This window comes from Macrobrachium nipponense, chromosome 5 (genome assembly GCF_015104395.2).
Source record: "Macrobrachium nipponense isolate FS-2020 chromosome 5, ASM1510439v2, whole genome shotgun sequence".
Lineage (NCBI taxonomy): Eukaryota > Metazoa > Arthropoda > Malacostraca > Decapoda > Palaemonidae > Macrobrachium > Macrobrachium nipponense.
In genome coordinates, this window is record NC_061107.1 from 103,006,446 (window position 1) to 103,027,594 (window position 21,149).

Here is a 21,149-nt window from a genome sequence, read left to right on the forward strand (position 1 = left end):
GACTTTGATTTTGCTCAACAACTCAACAACCTAGACAAAAATGTAGTCATAACTGAACCAAAGTAAATTCACAAGACAATGAAATGGGATCTTTGCTGCACATGGGGCTCTAATGACTTCATTATCAAGAAAACATCAGGAGACTGTGAGTAATGAAACCAATCATGCTGACAAAATCATAAAATTTCCTTCAGTTTCACTGGCTACAAATTCAAAAGGGGGATTTTACCTAAATCCTCTAGAAATATTTTAAGGGGAAAATTGCGCTATGTAATACTACAGGCATCTTACCGTGCGTTTATATTATTTACACTTTAATTTTTTTCGTGTTTTGTATTATAAAAATTGTCTATGGCTCTATCTTCGTAACAAAACTTAACTGATTGATTCCTGCAGCAATAAAAGTTATGACATTCTCCTCTCCCCATCAGCTCAAAAAAGATTGACTTTTGCTTTTAATTCTTGCAGGTTTTGGTGGCAACATTGTCAGGGAATCAGTCCAGAAAGCGGCGACTTGGTATGTTTATGATTTTGCAACTATAATTGATGAATTAGAAAGAGAAGATTAGTGATATCGTTGCTCTCTTTGTGCATTCTCGACCTTTGGAAGATCTCTGAGCCAAGCATGGTGTATGGATCGTAATGCAGAACAGTAGGCCAGTGTGCCCCTACTGTTTGATTTTGATGCATTGTTCCTAAGTTAGTCACTTAATTAGAGTAAAGTGCAGTAAAAGTCTTCCGGTAAGTGGAGTTATTAGCGACAGTATCGTCTGACTAATGTTCAGTTACTGATGAACTTGTATACCATGATATGCTCTCAGTCTGAAGGTGTTGGCAGGGTCATGCGTCATAACACGTTACCTGTTCCTGCCTTTGCTGTGGCACATAATGAAGCAGATACTTCCTAATTTAAGGTATCTTACATCCACGACGCGTATTGCATGGTCGTAGTCAAGGGGACCCACTGTTCTTATTTCTAAAGAAGACTGTGGTAGTTGTGTTCATGGATTAGTAATAGTTTCTGTACTCTTCAGAAAGATTATTCCGCTCTATATTACTACATAGTGATTCTCATGTACAAGAAAAATCTAGAACTGTAGTATTTGAGTAAGTGTTTGTAATTTCATGATTATATATATATATATTCTTACTGTAGTGTTATAAAGTGACTGGGAAGTAACTTTGTGACTGCTGTATTTTCAAAAGAAATGTTATGTAAAAGTGACCTTTCATAACTGGCTGTGTGTAATGTAGTAGTTTCAATAGTATTGTTCTGAAACCATGTGATTTTTTATTCTTTTTTTTCATTCGGACATTTTTAGTCATGTCAATGACAAAAAATTATTTGAAACTCTGTAACTTCTTCCAGCCCTTTCGTTGTGAAAGTAGGCTATATTAACAAGCTGTGATTTAGGAAATTGTGTACTGCAATGGTTTACAAACGTTACTTCATGTGACATCGTTGTAGAATGTAGTTATCCCTCCTTTAAAATTTTGGGGAACGAGTGCAGGAGTACTTTGTACAAATTTTTTCAACATTTTTTTTTATTGCAGTTGGGAATAGTAAAGTATATGTAACAACATATTTTTCTTTCTTTGTTCATCAGGAATGGGAAGGATTTTATAAACTCTTTTACAGTCAAAACATGACATTGCAAAATATATTCCTAATAAAAACATTTATTCAGTTGCAAGTGTTCTGTACCTATATTGACCAAGTCACTTCCTTAAGGTAGCAGGAAGTGGTCTGAGTGGATAACGTTATATTTTCGTAGTGTTGTGTGTTTTTTCTTAAGATTAAAAAAAGTTGTACCTCTGTGGAATAAAAATCCATTTTCAGAAAGAAAACGCTGTTGTACCTCTCCATGTTAGTTTAAACAATCTCTCTATTATACGTGAATGTTGTATGGCTTCTTAAGCGCAACCTTTACAATATATTTATCTGAAAAAAGGTGTAGAAGATATATTTTTTTATATTGCATCTGATGTATTTATTTTTAGAAATCACTTGTGAATGAAAAAGGTTTTGAACTTTATTCTTGATTTATCAATCTGGCTATATCATTATAAATGATGTAATACCCTTTTACATGCATCTTGTCTAACAGAGTTCCGAAATGGCGCGTGATTCTTGTTAATTCGTTTAACCTCGAAAGGGTCTTGTGAAGCTCCCTTCAAAAGTATAAATGCTTATAATATCAAGGATTTTTTTCTTTTTATTTTGTAAACAGATTCGAGAAAAGCCTTGTAAAAGATAACTTAAACAGCATTCAACTTCGAAACTAACATTAAACAAATGGAAATTAGATATGTGACTGAAAAGTGCCACCTAGAAAAATCTTACTTTTAACCAATAAAACATGAGAGATGAATTGTCATTAACAAGCCGACTTAAGGACCGTAGTTCTTCTAGATGTCTGGTATTCAGTGACCTATATAGTTTAGTTGGCGGTGTTCTTTAAAGTGCCAGAGACTACCTAATATCATTTGTGATGAACATCAGTAAGATTTGTACTCGAAAATCACGAACTATTATCGTCATTTGGATTTTTCTGCACCAGTAAGTCTGCAGTGAATATGAAATATTCATTTTATAATTTAATAAAAATGTACAATCTTTTATTTGTGTTAGTAAAACCCGACCTAATTATATTACATGAAAGTACCTGGGACAAATAAGTGAAAATAGAACGTGATTTTATTTTATTTATTTTTTTTATTTTATGAAACTTGAGCTGTCAAGCCAAGCCCATGGCTATCGTGGAAAGACAGGGGCAACATGCCCGATAATCTGCTTGAAAAATGTAAATGTTGCTTTGCTTTGCAATTGTAATTATTACAGTGTAACGATGATAAACTGAGATCATCTAACAAGCCTGATTAAAGTCACATGCAATATATAAAGCTTATTTCGTAAGCTTCCGTGATAAAAGAAAAGAAAGCTCTGGGGGCAACGCTCCTGGGTACAAATATATTAAAATATATTTTGGATTAGAGCGTTGCTAGATACACTTTACAAGAAGCTTATCGTTCTCATCATTTAATTTTTGTTAAACTACATACTTTTGAGTACTGTCCATAGAGTTTGTTATATAGTATCCTTCTATTGATGGAATGCTTAATTTTTTCTTTGTTGCATCTTCTAAGTATAATGATGTTTCTTGCTATGACCACTAAAGTTCTCAGAACCAACAAAGTTAAGTATATCTTAGTTTTACCAGACCACTAAGCTGATTAACAGCTCTTCTAGGGCTGGCCCGAAGGATTAGATATATTTTTGCGTGACTAGGAACCAATTGGTTACCTAGCAACGGGACCTACAGCTTATTGTGGGATCCGAACCACATTGTATCGAGAAATGAATTTCTATCACCAGAAATAAATTCCTCTGATTCCGCGTTGGCCGAGCCGAGAATCGAACTTCGGACCACCGGAATGGTAGCCGAGCGCGAAATGCACTCGGCCAACGTGGAACTAGAACCAATTAAAAATATTATGCATTCCAGTAGGCTTACTTAATTACGTTTACAGTAGATTATGTGAGAGAGAGAGAGAGAGAAGTTCTCGTATCTCACAACTTAAAGGCTTGTCCACACTAGGAAACATTGTTTCAAAAGTTTGCAAGCAGTTTCTTGGAAACTGTTTGCAAACAGTTGGGAAACTGTCCAAACTCGTCAGGATGCAAGCTGGTGCAAGAGCCTCTGTATTTTACTTGGCAGTTGCAATGCACTCGAAGAGGGATAGGAGAGCGAAAAAGAGATGGGTGAGGAAGTTTTTAGAAAAAGGAGCGTGTCACACACACTCACATGTACACATACACACTCACACGTACACATACACACTCACACGCATGTACATATATACCACGTATAGGTACATGTGTACATATAAATATATGCATATGCACATCTACATATTGTAAATAAGTACATGTACATGCGCAGATGTAAAAATGAATATTTACATATGTATATGCTCATGCCGGTGTGTATATGTTTATATATTATACTGTTGTATTACAGTAAAAGACATTCTTATGTACAGTGTATAAGTACGTATGTATAAGTATATATGTGAATATATATGTCATATTTATATCACATATATACACATATACAAACATACATTATGCATTTTGTATATATGCATCTATACACTTTATTAGCTGAAGCCATTAGGAAAGTTAAAAATGAAAAGACAGTGCCAAGTACTTCCGGGTATTTAACACATCTTCGGGGCACAAAGTTGTGTCAGGTACACGAAAATACTTGGCCCTCTGTCTTTTCATGTTTAAATTTCCTAGTGACTTCAGCTAATAAGCAAAATCGCGGTGCTTACTTTTGTGATTTCTTAGTATGCATAATATACACGTATGCACATACATATATTTAAACATATAATACATACATTATACATGTGTGTATATATACATATACACACAGAAGCACTAAATGTTTCCCATTCTGGATGGGAAACAAATATACGTTAAAAAGTGTTTGCAAACACTTTGTAATCTTTGTTCCCAAAACAGTTTCCAAACCGTTTGCAAGATTTGTTTCCAAACAATGTTTCCAGTGTGGGCGGGCCTATGGTCCCAGCCCACCTGTATAAAACTGTTCAGCAACTGACTGTACCTAATTGTAGTACTGATGGTTAGTACTGATAATCATCCTTGCTAATAGTGGAATGGGTTCACAGATGTTATCTCATATAAGTTAGAAACCGCAAAGGAGCGTGGTGAAGTTTTTATGGAAGGCTTCTAGTGGTTTTTGACCAAATAACACCATTAAACATGCAGTCCACTTTGACCATGCAATAATCTCTTCACCGCGCATGTTGCTATATAGGGTAACTGAAAATCGTTGGCCTAGACAGTGTTTGCTTGTGTTTCCTCACATTTTGACGTCTCATTTTCCCTATCTGTAGTCATGCATTTACCTATTAATTCTTTTTACTTAGTAAAGAGTGTAATAATGATTCTTGCAGAAATATCTCTTGAAAACTGGTTGTCATCTAAGGGACAGTACAGACTGTCACACGTGTATGATCAAATTGGCGTTTGACAATCCAATTTGAGAATGTAATGGCGTGTTTGAAGGATTGAACAAGCTGTTTGAAGCTGGTTCTTCCAACATGATGTTTGACCAGCATGTTTGACAACTGTGTAGTGATGTTTGATCATAGATGCTCATTTGGTCAACAACCGCATTGGTGAACACATGAGCATCAAGAATTTTGGTTAGAGTTCATTGAACTTATATATCAATCATTTCCTTGTCTGTAAAAGATAAAAATTTAGGAAAATAAAAATAGAAACCTAAAGGCAAAGTGTTCCCTAAATTGCTTGATAAATTGAAAGAACATACCCCCAATGCCACAGAGGATATGATACCCAAGAAAATGAACTCTCTTCGTACTAGCTACAGGAGATTAGAAAGGTGCTCCAAAGTGAAAAATTCGGTGCTCACTTAACAGGCATTGATGAAATGGTTCAACTCTCTTCTTTTACCATTCTTTCATCCAGAATCGTTTCTTTTTCTTTTCATTGTTCACTTCTTAGCTGGCAAGCGCTAGCCGCATGGCTATACAACCTTTTCTCTGGCTCATGTTTCTTCTATCCCTCTCCGATACGTACTGACATTTGATCAAACATATCATCAGTCCATGGCAGTGTATGAACAAACATGTTGGTCATACAAATGTAATAGTCTGTGGCCCCACTAACAAGCCCATAGGAAGTCATGTACGAAGGCCCTTTGCCAAAAAACAAGGCTTTCAGCCGATAAAAGATGGCGATAGAAACGTTGGTTGTGGTGGAGACCGCTGATTGGCCAAAACAATTTCTTCCCTGGCATTGAAAAGCCCAGTGTTGCAGTGTATGGATGTATGAGTTTTACCCAGTGTAGTTGTAAACACGGTGAAGGATGGATCATTCTATGAACAAGCGCTTACTAAATGACGAAAATGACTGGTAAGACTAATTCAAGTTACGTTTCCAAAACATTCTTGATTTCGTAGACGTCGAACGTTCAAGTAACCATTGGCAATCTTAGAAAAGACCATTGTGATCGCAGAATTGGGATTTTTTGTAACTTTTAAAAGCATTTTTGTAAACTGTGAAGTCATTCGAAGCTGAAAAGCAATCCTCCTAGTATTGCTGTGAGGTTCTTGTACGTTTTGGGGGATCGTGACAGAACCTGATCATAAGTCCGGTAAGGGGTCACTGAAGTGGTTAAGCGGTTAAATCCTGACGTGGACATCTTGGCCCTTCTAAACTATCGAGGACGACCTTTTCGATCTTAGGTCATGTGGCAATGACCCAACTTTCTCGATCTCTATGGCTGCAACTCCTCAAATCGAAAGTATTAGCTATAACTATGTACAGTTTTAAATAATCTCGAAATAAAGTGAATCCAAGTGAAGGAAATCGGATAGCTAGACCTAAGATGATAAAGCCCTTGAAAAATCAGTTTTAGACTTTTCTATATTTGGGTCACACTGGTAATCTACGGCCAAGTACATAGACCTACTTGCTGAGACAACATCACGAACTAACGACTGAATTCGTCTGTTCTGAAACTTACTTGATACCTGCTGAACAATCATCACGAAGTGGAACAACTGTGATCACAGGGGAATCTCTTAGGCCTACAGAATGGCAGACGCCAGCTTAGAGTGAGAGGTACTATACATATATATATATATATATATATATATATATATATATATATATATATATATATATATATATATATTATATAGCCATTGATCCAGGCTCAGAACAGTTTTTAACTGAGTAATCTGAGGTTCTTGTATCAATATTGTGACACTTGTCAAACATGGTCATCAAAGCGCAAAAGGACGCATATAGGCATATATACATATTGTATCTGCTTTAGCACCAATTTCTCGGTGGGTTGGATCCATGGATGGGAAGTGATGGCTGTGGGAAATCTTACACATGCATGAGTGCACGTGATTTTTTTTTTTTTTTTCGTACAGTTCTGTATCTTTTATCAGATATAGCTTTCCGGCTGGTCTTTTCATCAACCTTTTGCAAGTGTGACAGGTCGAAGCATCTGTCACGTCAACCTATTGTTTCGTAAGCCGGGAATTTGAGGAAAAATATCGGAATCCTTCGATCTATCCTAGCAGAGATTAGGTTAGGACCGTTAGGATTTATGTAGTGTGCCCGACCGCCCCCGCACCCCACCCTCTCTCTCTCTCTCTCTCTCTCTCTCTCTCTCTCTCATCTCTCTCTCTCTCTCTCTCTCTCTCTCTCTCTCTCTCTCTCTGACAAAATCCACATGAAACATTCAAAGAGCACTTTTTGGTTAGTCAAATTTGAAACGGTTTTGAACAATCTATGGTCATGTGTATATTTCAGTTTAATTTTATTTGTCCTAATTATATTATTTAAAAGATCTCGGGCGTTCATTAACAAAAGTCTAGTTGCCACCGAAGTTCACCGCCCTAGTTTCGTAGTGACTTTACAGGTAACCGGAAGCGCGATTTTACAGGACAGGTGAGTTAATCACCAGTCATGCTCGAGGATTGTATACCAGGTAGCCCTTTGAAGGTTTCGAAAAAAATTGCGTATTTGGTGTAATTATTTACATTGTAAGAGTTTCTGGGTAGCAAAGGCATTTTGTTTAATATAGTACAGTAATTATACCCTTTCATACTGGCAGATTTGGTGTCAGGTGTTCAAATAGTGGCATTGCCATGTGATCGTTACTGAGGTACTCCAGAAAAAAAAATGAATAACTTTTAAATAAGTATGTGGTATCCTTGCCGTGGATTAGGGACTTAAATAAGATTAATGTTATTGCTTTACAATAGACAATAGATTATGACTGAGGACAGATCGACAAGAATGCCTGCTGTTGAGATTGACGGTATACACGTATTTATGGATGCAGGCTGATTCGGATCAGATTCGGACCATTTGCTAGGCTGATTCGGACCCATACTAATAATTTTATATTATATCAATGGGTATTTCTATATAAGCATTCCGCATCGTTCGTCCCAGCGAATACGAAAGCCACCAGGAATTGAGGCGTCAAATGTATTTCGCCGTGTTTAGTACGAGCCCCTGGGGGTTAATTACAGTCATCCGAATAAATATTACTTAAAATTCTTGTTCAGGAGGTAACACTGCATAGAAAAATCGGCCAATCATATGAGGGTCTGAATAAGCCTGGATAAAGGTCCGAATGAGCCAAGGTCCGAATAAGCCTGTTCCCGTATGTATATTACGGCGTTTTACGCGTCATTACATTAACTCGTAGTTCGCGTAGGCCTAATAGGTTGGATACTACTTGAAAACGTGTGAAAATGAAAGTTTTGTTAGTCCGGGGTTACGAGCAAGTCAGGAGTACCGACAACATTACTCAGCGAAATTGTGTTGCAATTTTTTTTATTGGCTCAAAATTTTAGCCTATGTCGTGACTTAATTTAATTTAGTAAGTTTGATCTGTTGATATCAGTTGCTATACAGGGAATAATCTGCGACTTAATTCTAAATGGAATTCGAAACCAAACTGCAAGTGTGGCTGTATCCGGGAAATGAAGATATTTGTGGGAATCCGGCATTACACTCATGCATTTAGGCTTAAGCCATCCGAGGTAAATTGAATGAGTAATTTCCTTCTGGGATGATGTGATTTAATAGAGTGAATCTTAAATGCGTCCTTGGATTTATTTCGCTGTGCAAAATTACAACACAATGCATGCGTGTCCCATTCAAGTTTTAGCATATATTTTTGGGTAATGAACATTGAGTTATTTTTTGCGGTTATTGCTGCAGTAAAACATTTATCAAGAAAATACTGAATGGTTTAAAAGGAATAGTCATTGCTTATGTTGATAGTATGTATATATGGGTGGTTTTAAGTTTACACATTTCATCTTGTTATACTGGTAAAGGAGCGCTTACAGTTCAGTTGACCACGGGTTTCGTCTGCTATGGAATCGGCGGAGCAATACAAACAAGATGGCGGACGCTTTGTTTTGGCGCAAGGTTTAAAACCCCGAAACCTAATAAAAAAAAAACGATAATGGGGGACCCTTTTGGGAACCGGGGTTTTTGGGTGGGGGGGTTTTTTGGGGGGGGATACATGCGAGTAAATGAAAAAACGGTTAAGGGGGAGCCATTGGGAAACCGGGGTTTTTTTGGGGTGCGGGTGGGGGGAAACCCAGATGACGACAATGAACACGAAAAACAACAAAAACCCTAGTCAGACGAAACCCGTTGCCCAAGTTAAACTGTAGGAGCTCACGTACCAACAAAAATGTAGGAGGTCCCGTCCCCCGTTGTGTTAGGCTAACCAAACGACGGCAATGAACACTAAAAACCACGAAACCCAAGCAAAAAAAAACAGTGGCCAACTAAACTGTATGAGCTCCCGTTCCAACTAAACTGTAGAGCTCCTGTTCCAACTAAACTGTAGGAGCTCCGGTGATCGTAACCAACGAACCAACCTAACCAAACTTAGGCCGCGTGCCCTTACCTGGCCGGGGGGCTTCGCCCCCCCTGGACCCCCCAGTATAGTATATTAAGTGATTGCTACTAACAAAGGAAACCAACCTAACCATAGGTTAGTCTCCACGTCCTACCTGGCCGGGGGCTTCGCCCCCCTGGACCCCCAGTTATAGTATATTAACAGTGATTGCTACCTAACCAAAGGAACCGACCTAACCAAACTAAGTCTGCATGTCCTTACCTGCCGGGGGCTTCGCCCCCTGGACCCCCCTGTGTAGTAAGTTAACAATTATAAATATCTAACCAATATAACTTGTCCATAAATATGGCTGGCACCCATATATCCTTACTGATAACTAAACAAAATGAATATTTCCGAGAATACATTGGACTGCGTTCGAACACGTGGACTTCTAGCGAACGTGAATGTTCGGATGTGTTGAGCGTGCCTGACTTCAGCAAAGCGGAAATAACAATGGCGTGCTTAATTTTGGCAAAATAATTAGAATAACGTGCATTTACATTGATAACCTTACCTTGGAGATGTTGCTAGTCGTCAGAAATATAGAACTTAATAAGAGAAATCCGAGTCGTTCAAATCTTCTGGGTAGAGGATTTTTTTTTTCTTTCTTGGCGGGACGGTGTTTGTTTTCCGAGATGACTGAACAAGGGGAATTTGTGGGTAGATTACAGTTCAGTTGACCGGACCGTGTAACACCAGTTTTGCCCGGTCCGTAATCCCTCCGCCAAGGGTAAGTAGTTCTCGCAGATGACCCGCAGCCATACCAAACCCGACCCCAGCCGACCAAACCCGAACCCAACCCACATTGTTCATTGTCGTCATCTGGGTTTCCCCCCACCCAAAAACCCCGGTTTCCCAATGGCTCCCCCCCTTACCGTTTTCATTTACTCGCATGTACTCCCCCACCCAAAAACCCCGGTTCCCAAAAGGGTCCCCCATTATCGTTTTTATAGGTTTCGGGGTTTTTAAACCGGGCGCCAAAACAAAGCGTCCGCCATCTTGTTTGTATTGCTCCGCCGATTCCATAGCAGACGAAACCCGTGGTCAACTGAACTGTTCAGTTGACCGGACCGTGTAACACCATTTTGCCCGGTCCGTAATCCCTCCGCCAAGGTAAGTAGTTCTCGCAGATGACCCGCAGCCTACCAACCCGACCCCAGCCGACCAACCCGACCCCAGCCGACCAAACCCGAACCCAACCCACAGGACCGAACCCGAACATGCATCAACATGAAAGCCGATTCTCTTCGATATTTTAATCTTGCCCAACTAATCTTTAGGACCTCCAATTTAATTTACAGTATTCTATATTTTCACCCATGCCCAACTGAACTGTAAGAGCTCCATTTTTTCCCTTCTTTCGTTATTCTATTTTTTTTTCCCATGCTTGCCCAACTAATTTGCAGGAGTTTCCATTTTTTTTTTCATTATTCGATATTTTGACTCTTGCCCACGATAGTTTTACCCGTGCCAACATAATCTGTAGGAGATACATTTTTTCCCCATTATTCGATATTTCTTTCCTTGCCCAACTCATCTGTATGACCTACAGTTTTTACATTCTTCGATACATATTTTCCAGGTACTAGTTGGGCAAGATTAAAAATATCGAAGAGAATCGGCTTTCATGTTGATGCATGTTCGGGTTCGGTCCTGTGGGTTGGGTTCGGGTTTGGTCGGCTGGGGTCGGGTTTGGTAGGCTGCGGGTCATCTGCGAGAACTACTTACCTTGGCGGAGGGATTACGGAACCGGGCAAAATGGTGTTACACGGTCCGGTCAACTGAACTGTAATCTACCCCTGGTGGAGCTAGTGGTGGTGTACATACTACATTAAAACATTGAAATGTGTTTTTGTTAATCTTGGTTACGTGCAAGCCGCGAAAGGTGATCAGACTATGGCACTCCACGAGAAGGTGTTTTCTGTAGTTTCTGATTTATTGTTTTCTTTTTAGACTGATGATCACAGAGAACGCATCTTAGGAGGAACTGCAGGATTTTGTACCCGACCGTTCTGGCGTTCTCTAACCAGTTTGTCACCTGGATCATCCTGTGTAAAGAATGGTTTCACTGACTGTCGTTTTAAGGTAAATTACACGTTAATTACAATCGACCGGTAAAAACCAACGTTAAATTGTTAATAAGCAACCAAAATACCATAGGCAACTGCAATTTCCAAAGCAATACGCGAACGGTAGGCTAACTGTTCTTTAGATTAGCCAAATTTTAAATCGGGCAACGTAAATTTTTTTCCATAAATACTAATTTTAAATTACAAACTGTGTTGCACGATGGATCACACTACAAAAGTAATTTATGTTGCTCTGAGAAGTATTTTGAACTTGATCATGTGCTGTAGTTTTTATTAAATTATAAGTAGGTATAGTATACTGGTAAAGCATCTTCATAGAAATTTTTTGAAAAAAAAAGTACGTACAACATCAAGAACTGAATGGGCTTTAAACGAAAATAATGGTGTTCGTGAAAGAAATTGTAGAGAGTATTGTTTATAAACGAGTAGCATAAACTTGAAGTAAGATTTTGCTCAGGGGAAAAGTTTGCAACTGCAGGATCCTGTGAAGTCTGTTCGAGCTCTGCAGAGGAGATTGTGGTCTGTAAAGCCCGCCACTAACGTTCAGTATGCCTGCACAGTTATAACTGCGCACGCATAACTGAACGTAAGTTGCGGCCTTAAAACATTTTTGTTCTGGTGTATCGTGATGTTCTGGCAGTTTTCGTAGATAATTGATTCGCGTTCGGATGCGATAAAATTACAGGGTTTTTACTTTTATGTATATATGAATATTCCTAATGTGTTTGTGGCCTCGGAGATTGGGAGGGGGTTTAAATCATATGGTTTAAATAAGCGAGGCCACGGTTTAAGGCGGGTCATTCATGCTCAAACTTGTCCCCAGATATGTCGAAAAGGCCACTTAAACAGTGATCCCACTTGGGGAATTTGTCCCCAGATTGGGAATTTTGGATGTTTTTAGTGAAAATCTTGGGAATTTCGATAGGTTTTCATTGACTACTTAATAACATTTAAGCCAAATATATAAAAAGAAAAAAAATCACACACACGTACATACCTCTCCCTCTGTACCTGTAGTCCCCCCGGAAGCGAACGTTCGTGAGCTTCAAATACGCTGTTCATTTCAGGCTCATGAAGGCACTTTTTAGGTGAGTGTTTCACAAACTTCAAACAAACGTTTTTTTTCATACTTAGGACGTCAATGATAATGTAACTCGATATACAGTAAATTATGCGTTTTCTCATTGATTTTCGACCTGTCACATGCAGAAATATAGTGATACACAAAATCGTAATATTGTTATGTACAAAAACATGGACAAACCTCATTTTCACCTTTAGAGGGAAATTAAAGGTTTATCCATTTCTTAAAAAGACTTCCTTTATTAATTGTTGTTTTAAACATTCGTCCTCATTTGGTGAGCAAACGACAGCATATAGAGTACTGAAATATGTTTATATAAGCCCAAAATGATACAGCAATTATCTGTGATCGAGAAATTTGAACAGTGGGAAATGGTCACCAATTATGCCGCCACCAGATGTCTCTGCAGCAGCGTAAACAAATTGGCGGGCTGCACAAACTGAATTTGTTTGACAAAGTGGCTGAATTAAATTTACATGCAAGTGCATGACAGCTGATATAGAAACCCCTACGACGACTTGAGAAAGCCATGGCCCATAGGTAAGTGATAGCAGCTTATGCCATTATCTTTCACTATCATTTTATAGTATATCCCTATAGGTAGCAATATGAGAGAAAAGTAACGTTAGTCTACATAGGGAATAATTCTGCACTTTCTTTGAGGAATTTAAATACCAACGACTCTAGGAAGAGTTGCTTTTGTTGGAAGGATTTTAATGTGAGCAAACCTTTAGGCTGGACTAAAATTGGCGAGAATATAGGTGACAAGGTCTCAGCCAAAAATTAAGTAAACCTATACTATAGGACTAGTACTAGTACCTAGGTACCTAATTTATGGCGTCCTACGGCCGTCCCCGGCTAAGTAATTAGCTAAGTCAAGGGATGTGAGGGAGAAGCCCCCACCTTTAAAGGGGGTATGGGGGCAAACCCCCCATCTAGGTAATGCTTGATTGACGCAGAGGTTAGGTTAGGCTAGTGCACCCAAAACCTCCGATTCCCATAAGGCCCTCAAGCTTTTTGGGTGGTTATAGAATAAAGGGTTACTTCCTATTTTGCTGACCAAGGTTTTTTTTTCATTTTTTTTTTTTTTTTTTTTTTTTTTTTTTTTTTTTTTTATGCATAGATAAACAAATAAAAGGTCGGTAACTTGGTGATTCTTACTCTAGCTAGTTAATGGCTGTGCAAGCTTATAAAAAAGTAGACTCCTAAAGTTAAGACAGTGCCAGAAATTGGAAGCTTTGGTACTGGAGGACAATTTTCAACTTCCAATTGAAAATTGAGGTGCTGGAGGTCTGCCCCCACTTGAATTTCTTTAAACAATATGTAAAATAACATCAGAAAGCTGTCTTTTTAAATGACATAATTCTGAAATTGTGAATTTCCAGAAGACACCTCAAAATCTTTAATTTGCACCACTGAGTTAAGGAGAATACCTAAACGTTAAGGGTAAAGAATGTGGAATCCTCTTAAATTTCTTCATGTAGAACTATGGTCTGTAGTATTTGGCTTATTTAACTTAACCTTCGAAATCTTTACAATAATCAGCATTTTAATGATAACATGGTCTATGTTGATTAGATTAAGTAATATTAGGTTAGGTTGTATTTATTTACATTAATGGTCAGTGGATCCCGCATTCTTAACCCCACTATTCTCCTTAATTCTAGACATCTACTATTTTATAAGCTCATGTGGCTCTAAAAGTAAGAATTACCCCAAAGTTTTTTTTTTATGGAAAACAGAAAATAAGGCGTGAAGTATTCCCTAGAGTTACCCTTTCCTTGTTGGAGGACCTCTAGCATTGAAAGAAAAGTAATGGGTGATGTTAGTGCAATTAGTGTTTGAGGAACAGATATTCATGGTAAATATTGAGAAGGGGATTGGTCCTAGTCCCAAATAATTTTTTTTAAAACTCATTGTAGGTTTCAATGCTGTGATAATATCACCCTTACATTTTTATGAAATATGATAAAGCACTGTTTTTGTAAAACCAATGAAAAAAAAAAAAAAATAATTCAGACCTGTAATTGGACGGTAGCAGCAAATCAGCGTTTGGCTTACAAACTCACCTGGGCTATTCCCTTTTGCACGGTTCAGGATAAAATGAATGAGGTATAGCTTCATATTTTTCTCAGGGTCTGCAAGTTCATTATCTTATTACAGTATAATGGACTGAGTAGTGAGTTACCAGAACAGTTAATTATTATGTCTTGTGAACTTCATAGCCCTACCCTAGATTGTACTGGTATATTCATGTATATTATTTTTGTTAATTAGTTGTTACTAATAAGGTGCAATTAACTTGATTAAAAATTTGCAAAATCAGTTAAAAAACACTGTAGGCTACAGTAATACATACAATACCTAATGTGAGAGGGAAAACTACATATATATCACTCTTTTTCAGGATGCGACTTGAATTGTTTGTGGAGGTTGAGGCATGGCTGAATTGTGTCATGGTATCTGGTTGAAAAGGTGGAACTGTACCACAGTCAGTTTTTGGCAGCTATTACCGCTTCAGTGAAAATTATGAGGAAGAAATCAATGACTCCACAGAGGAAGGGAGATGGAAGTGTGTGCGCCCAAATTATGTTTATATATATAAATAAAGATATATGCCACGAAGGAAAAATAAATGAAGGAGGATCTGCGAGACCTTTCGACGTTAAACGTCCTTTACTGAGCAGTAAAGGACGTTTAATGTCGAAAGGTCTTGCAGTTCCTCCTTCGTTTATTTTTCCTTCGTGGCATATATCTTTATTTATGGATTTATCACGTTCCTAACTTTCGTGATTCAGTTATATATATATATTATATATATATATATATATATATATACTATATATATATATATATATATATATATATATATATATATATATATATATATATATATGTGTGTGTGTATATATATATATATATATATATATATATATATATATGTATGTATGTATGTATGTATGTATGTATCTACATATTAGCATATTTGTAAGGTTTATTTCATGTATATTTTCAGTGTTTGTACATGCATATATCTGTTACCAGAAGAAATATAGAAATAAAACCAAAACAAATGGTTCATGCGCTTGGTGGGATGTGATATATTTGAATCTTTCATCTTTCGTTTTTATCATTCAAAGTGGTTGCAGTCTTCAGTATGGTACAGACTATTTTATGTGTATGTGTGTTTTATAAAAAATAGCTGTACATTAGCACAAGTCTCATGTGTGTATGTATGTATGTATGTACATACATACTTTATATATATACTTTTTTATGGAATGAGGTTGTTGTTACTGAGTTAAGAATCAATCGTGTGCATTTGTAGGTTATTTATATACAAAACAGAGGCCACGTTATTTGACTATTTACTTGTACAGTGTTAGTCCTCACTGGAACATGTCAGTGCAAAATAAATGATAAGCAAGATTAAAACTTTCATTCTCCTGAGTTATTTATTGTAAGGTATATGAACTTTCATTTTATGGTCTTGAAAATTATTATTCAAAGCTATTACAAGGTTCATGTAAACCTTGTAAACACATTTTCAGGGCCTCTAAGGATTGTTTAATATCCTTACAACGTTTGTATAAAGCAGTTAAAAGGTAATTATGAGGCATTTATAAAGCCTATTTAAGGTTCTGTACAGGATTGTACAATGTATGTTGAAAGCAGTTAAAAGGTAATTATGAGGCATTTATAAAGCCTATTTAAGGTTTTATATGGGCTTTTTGAAGGTTTATACCATGGTTTTTTAAAGCTCTTTCGAGGCTTTTATTAAGGTTTATTTCAAGCATATTTAAGGCTTGCACAAACCTAAAAGTGTACACGAAAACGGGTACTTTTTAGGTGTATCTCAAGCACTTTTTAAGTTTGGGGCTTAAAGTTCGCAAGCTTGTAAAGTACGTTCGTCTGATGTCCTATGAACATTCATTTTCTGGGGGGGGTCTGGTACTGTAGCCTTTGTTTTGGAAGAGGAAGACACATGGTTGCATGACTGAGGGGGATGTTTTGGGGGTGAAGGTGTTTTTCCTTTTCCCCACTTCCCAACCTCGGGTAAAAAAGAATAAACAACTTTTAAAAGGTATGTAATAAATTAGATAGAATTTAGTTATTTTTTTCATGGACGAGATAAGCCTGGGCCTAAACCGACATAGCCCTGCATATGCTATCCAACGCACTTCGGATACTACAGGCAGTTTCTCAAACTTTCTATATGCTTAACACGCGATGTCCTAAAATTACCTTGTTATTTTAGGACTGCATATGGGCCTACCCTGAATATGTAAGTCATGTACTATGTTGTGTCAAATGTCTTTTACGTTGTTTTTGGAGGTTAGGTTAAGGGTTTGTTTGGTCAAGTTGGTTTAGATGAGTTACTTTATATTAAGGCACATTTTGCAGGTCATCAGTGTGAGTGTCGGTTAAGATGCAGTGTGAGTGTCGGTTAAGATGTCGGCAAAGGATAAAACTTAAGGTGAGGTGGGTGAATACAGACCACCAACGTCCGGAACAGTGGCTGAGCACGGAGCACCCATCTCAGTACTGGAACAACAGTTATTATAACACACAAGCAACAGGTTTCTGCCATCACGGCATCAGTTTTTATCAGGTAAGAAAATTGATTTTTCGTATGTATGTTGTAATTTTTCACGGTTCTCATATAGTGGCTCACGTCGGTGAATAAGGCGTAATTGTTTTGAGTTAAGTTACATTACAACATTTAGTTATATTGACGTTATCGAGTGAAATGAAGTGCGTCATTTCGAAGTGGGTGCCACAGCATTGTTAAAAAAAAAAAAAAAAAAAAAAAAGTGGTGCGGTACGGGCAACACAGATCGTTAACACCATTGCGTGAATTTTGATTTTTTTTTTATGATTCTAAAGATATAATTAAAATTCAAATAGGGGTGTTCGGACCAGAGACGAACAGTAACTTTTTTTTTTCTTTTTTTTTTTAAGTTGAAGGTGATACTTTGCGAGATAAGATTAAAACAGGATTTTTTTTTTTTTTGGGGGGGGGAGGCTGGAGGGGGACGCGGGTGTTTGTTCAACTTTACCTATTCATATGTCTACCAAATGTCATTGTCTTTCTGATCTAGCCTCCGGCCTTCTTGGGTGGGGTGGCAGGTTCACCTTACTTATGTCCTGGTAACCACCATGGGTGCCACCAAGAGGCAGGCCAACCACTGATTGCCCTCAACATGCACTTCTGAGGTGTCTTATGTATATAGTATGATTTTTGTCTTGTTTTAGTTAAATGCATTTTGTTAAATGTTATTTGTTTATTTTATTATCTTTTATTTCATGATTTCAGGAGAAAAAATAATTTTTTTTTTTACCTTCAAAAATATGGGTCTGTGTTCCCTCACGTCACGGTCAGAAATCTAAGTAGTATATCTGTTGCTCTACTACTGTCGTAAACACCAAGCATGTTATATAAAAATAAAAATAAATAAAACCAAGAGTTTAAATAGGCAGGGTCTGTTTTGTCTGAAACCGTGTTGGCTGTTTAACAAGTGTTTCTATCAGTGTGATCCACAATTTGATCTGCAATTAGGCATGGACTCAGAAAATCTTTCAAATGACCAACGTTAGACAGATTGGTCTATAATTTCCTGGCTCTTCTCTTGGACCTTTTTTGTAAACTGGGTCCACGTTACACATTACCTGGTTTCCATCCTTTTGGTCCCTTTCGTTGTTCAGCACTTTTTCTTTAGAGTTTATATAGGTGAAGAAATATCTCCTCTTTCAGCTCTTTAATTTCTCTTGGATGTATCCCATCTGGGCCAGAAGATTTGAACTTTTTTAATTTGTCTATTTTGTTTTTAATTTAGCCTTCTGTAAATATTTTCCTTACACTGATGTCACTCTCTTATCCTCATTTATCTTTGCATTTCTTACTAATTTATCCCCCATTCTACAGTTATTTATGCTTACTTGCTTCTTCTGGCGTTGGGTATGGGTTCATTGATTTGTGCAATCTGTCTCTTTCTCTTATAATAAGTTTAATTTCTCTGTTGAAACACTTAGGCTGAGGGTTGCCATTTGTTAGCATTTGCTTTAATGGTATACATCTATAGCATTTTTCTGTGTATTCCTCTAGAAAGGCTTGAATGAATCTAAGAATTAGGTGAGCAATGAGATGTGTTGCACGAACAAAATTGATTTGTGAGGAGCACAACAGGCATCTTTGGGTGTAATAAGACTACATTTTTAGCACAGAAACTAGACTCCAAAATTGATAAACAATGGGTGAAACATGTGAAAAGTTGTTTGCAAGTCAGTCGGTTGGTCCTGCTCCAGTGGTACACTATACTCTTGTTTTATTTTTCCATCTGTCCATCCGCAAGTGGTGTTTGCGCTTGGTAACATTGCGTCCCAGGCTTTAAATAACACCATATTTCGAATAATAACGGTGTAATTCGCATCCAGTAAATTATTAAAACACTTTTCAGTTACAAATGTACACCAAGATGTCTTTTTATTTACCTAAAAGTTACACAGCGTATCTTTTAAAGCCTGGGACGCAGTGTTACCATGCGCGACCACCACAGGTGGATGGACAATGGAAAAAAAAACAGAGTATAGGCTGGTAGTGTGAGTGTGGACAGAGATTGGAAGAGACTTGCCATAGATGTCACACATAATAGATACCTTGGTTTACAATCTTTGTTTTTAACTGGTTTCCAGCTGGCAGAAGGTTGCTATTCTATTGTTGAGACTGAAGGTTAGCTAGGTATGAAAAATACAAATTGATTAAAATATTTGTCAGTATTTGATTGTGGTCCTTGCAGATTTGCAGTGTGAAGAGGTCTGAAGAGAGAGGAAGTAGCAGATATATTGAATATGATTTTTCTAGAACAGGGTCATTAGATGAGATTCTTATGGATAACAGTATACAGTGTTCTGATTGCAGGTCCTAAAGATAATGTTGGATGGATGGAATATTCAGATGTTTTCATGCCACCTATTGAGCAAGAGGGAACGGTATTGTAGAGAGGCGCAACAACCAAAACTATCTTTTAGAGGGGAGACGTAAGTCCGATTGAAGCTGCATTCTGGAATAACATGACACCCAGGAAAGTTTGTTTGTTTGTTGCTTTTACATTGCATGGAACCAGTGGTTATTCAGCAGCGGGACCAACGGCTTTACGTAACTTCCGAACCACGTCGAGAGTGAACTTCTATCACCAGAAGTACACATTTCTCGCTCCTCAATGGAATGGCCGAGAATCGAACCCGTGACCACCGAGGTGGGACGCCAACACCATACCAACCACGCCACTGAGGCACACACCCAGGTAAGGGTTAGAATAGAATATTAGTGTTCCTCAAAGGGCTGTTGGCAACATGAGTGGAGACACCTGGCAAAAGTGCCAGTTCCTGTTAATGAGGACATTTCTCCTGTTCAGGTGGAGTAAGTGTGGGTCAAGCCTCCCCATGTGTGCTGCATGACTCAATGGAAGAAGAGGATCGTAATTGGAATAATTCTAAAAATTATGCCAGTGGTTGGTATGCCACATCATGTGTTAGACTTGCGTGAGATTGAGCTGCCGCGTTCCTTAAGAGTGTCTAGTGAGAAAGAGGTGAGTGAAGAGAGGGATGATGATACTAACAGGAGATATCCCAGGGGAAAAAGGTGCTCTCCTGCCTGGATTAGGGACTATGAATTGTAGTGCCTGGAGGAGGAACTTTGAATTGGAGTAGATTTCTGCTAATAGTATTGTATGTAGATTGCTATTTTTGTCTACTTGGTTTTTTGTTTCGTTTGACGTCATTGTTTCTGTGTACTGAGTAAGAAAAATTTTTGTTTTTAGTATTTGATCTTAAGCTCATTGGGGTATGTGATCTTGGGGATTGGGATGGCATTTGTAAAGGTGAGGAAAGCACAGCTGGCACGAGGGGAGAGAGCATGGCAGTTTGGTAGAGAAAGGTTGTGGTTTTGAGACATCCCAGTTTGTTGTTTCGTGGGTTGTTCTCTTAGGGTTGTAAGTTTGCTTTGGGATTAGTGCCGTGCACTGAAGTCTAATAAGGTGAGTTTTTGGTTTTACATTTTCATGTTTTTTTAATCTACAGTGTTACACTGAAATAACAGTACAAAGCTAGAAAACTGTATCATTATTAGCTAGCTTTCCTTTGTGTAGTAAATTGTTAAGTGAACTAGTTTAAAGGTATATCAGTATAACATGAGTAAAATGTGATTCTGGTGTAAAACTAAAAGATCCTTCAAAACTGTTTATATTAGTTCAAACTGTGAGCAAATATTGTAAATAAAACAGTATAGTACTTTCAAATTATAATTTTGTTGTATGTGAGAATCTGTGCTAGTTTTGATTTGTTGTATGAAGTTAATACTCAGTATTTACTAGATTTTTATTATTCTAGCCATTATTCTTACTGTTTAATCTCCACTGGGCAAAATTGTAATAAAGTAATAACCAATATGCAATACAGTTTGCTTCA

General features: G+C 37.6%; 1 protein-coding gene and 1 long non-coding RNA gene across 5 annotated transcripts in view; both read left to right on the forward strand.

Annotated features, from left to right (window-relative positions):
• Window positions 1-2,619, forward strand: part of LOC135215554 (phosphoserine phosphatase-like) — a 56,229-nt gene extending 53,610 nt beyond the window's left edge. For all 3 annotated transcript variants that reach the window (XM_064250392.1, XM_064250393.1, XM_064250394.1), the window contains one exon: window positions 469-2,619. In XM_064250392.1, coding sequence (XP_064106462.1) covers window positions 469-569 — 101 coding nt within the window. In that variant the 3' untranslated portion in view covers window positions 570-2,619. The remainder of the gene's footprint in view (window positions 1-468) is intronic.
• A 3,046-nt stretch (window positions 2,620-5,665) lies between these two features.
• LOC135215556 (uncharacterized) lies at window positions 5,666-19,808 on the forward strand. 2 transcript variants are annotated; one of them, XR_010314725.1, is made up of 3 exons: window positions 5,666-5,971; window positions 17,088-17,295; window positions 19,603-19,808. It is a non-coding gene; the product is annotated as an uncharacterized LOC135215556 (long non-coding RNA). The 2 variants fall into 2 exon arrangements; XR_010314724.1 differs by lacking the exon at window positions 5,666-5,971 and adding an exon at window positions 11,467-11,594.
• Window positions 19,809-21,149: the final 1,341 nt, after the last annotated feature.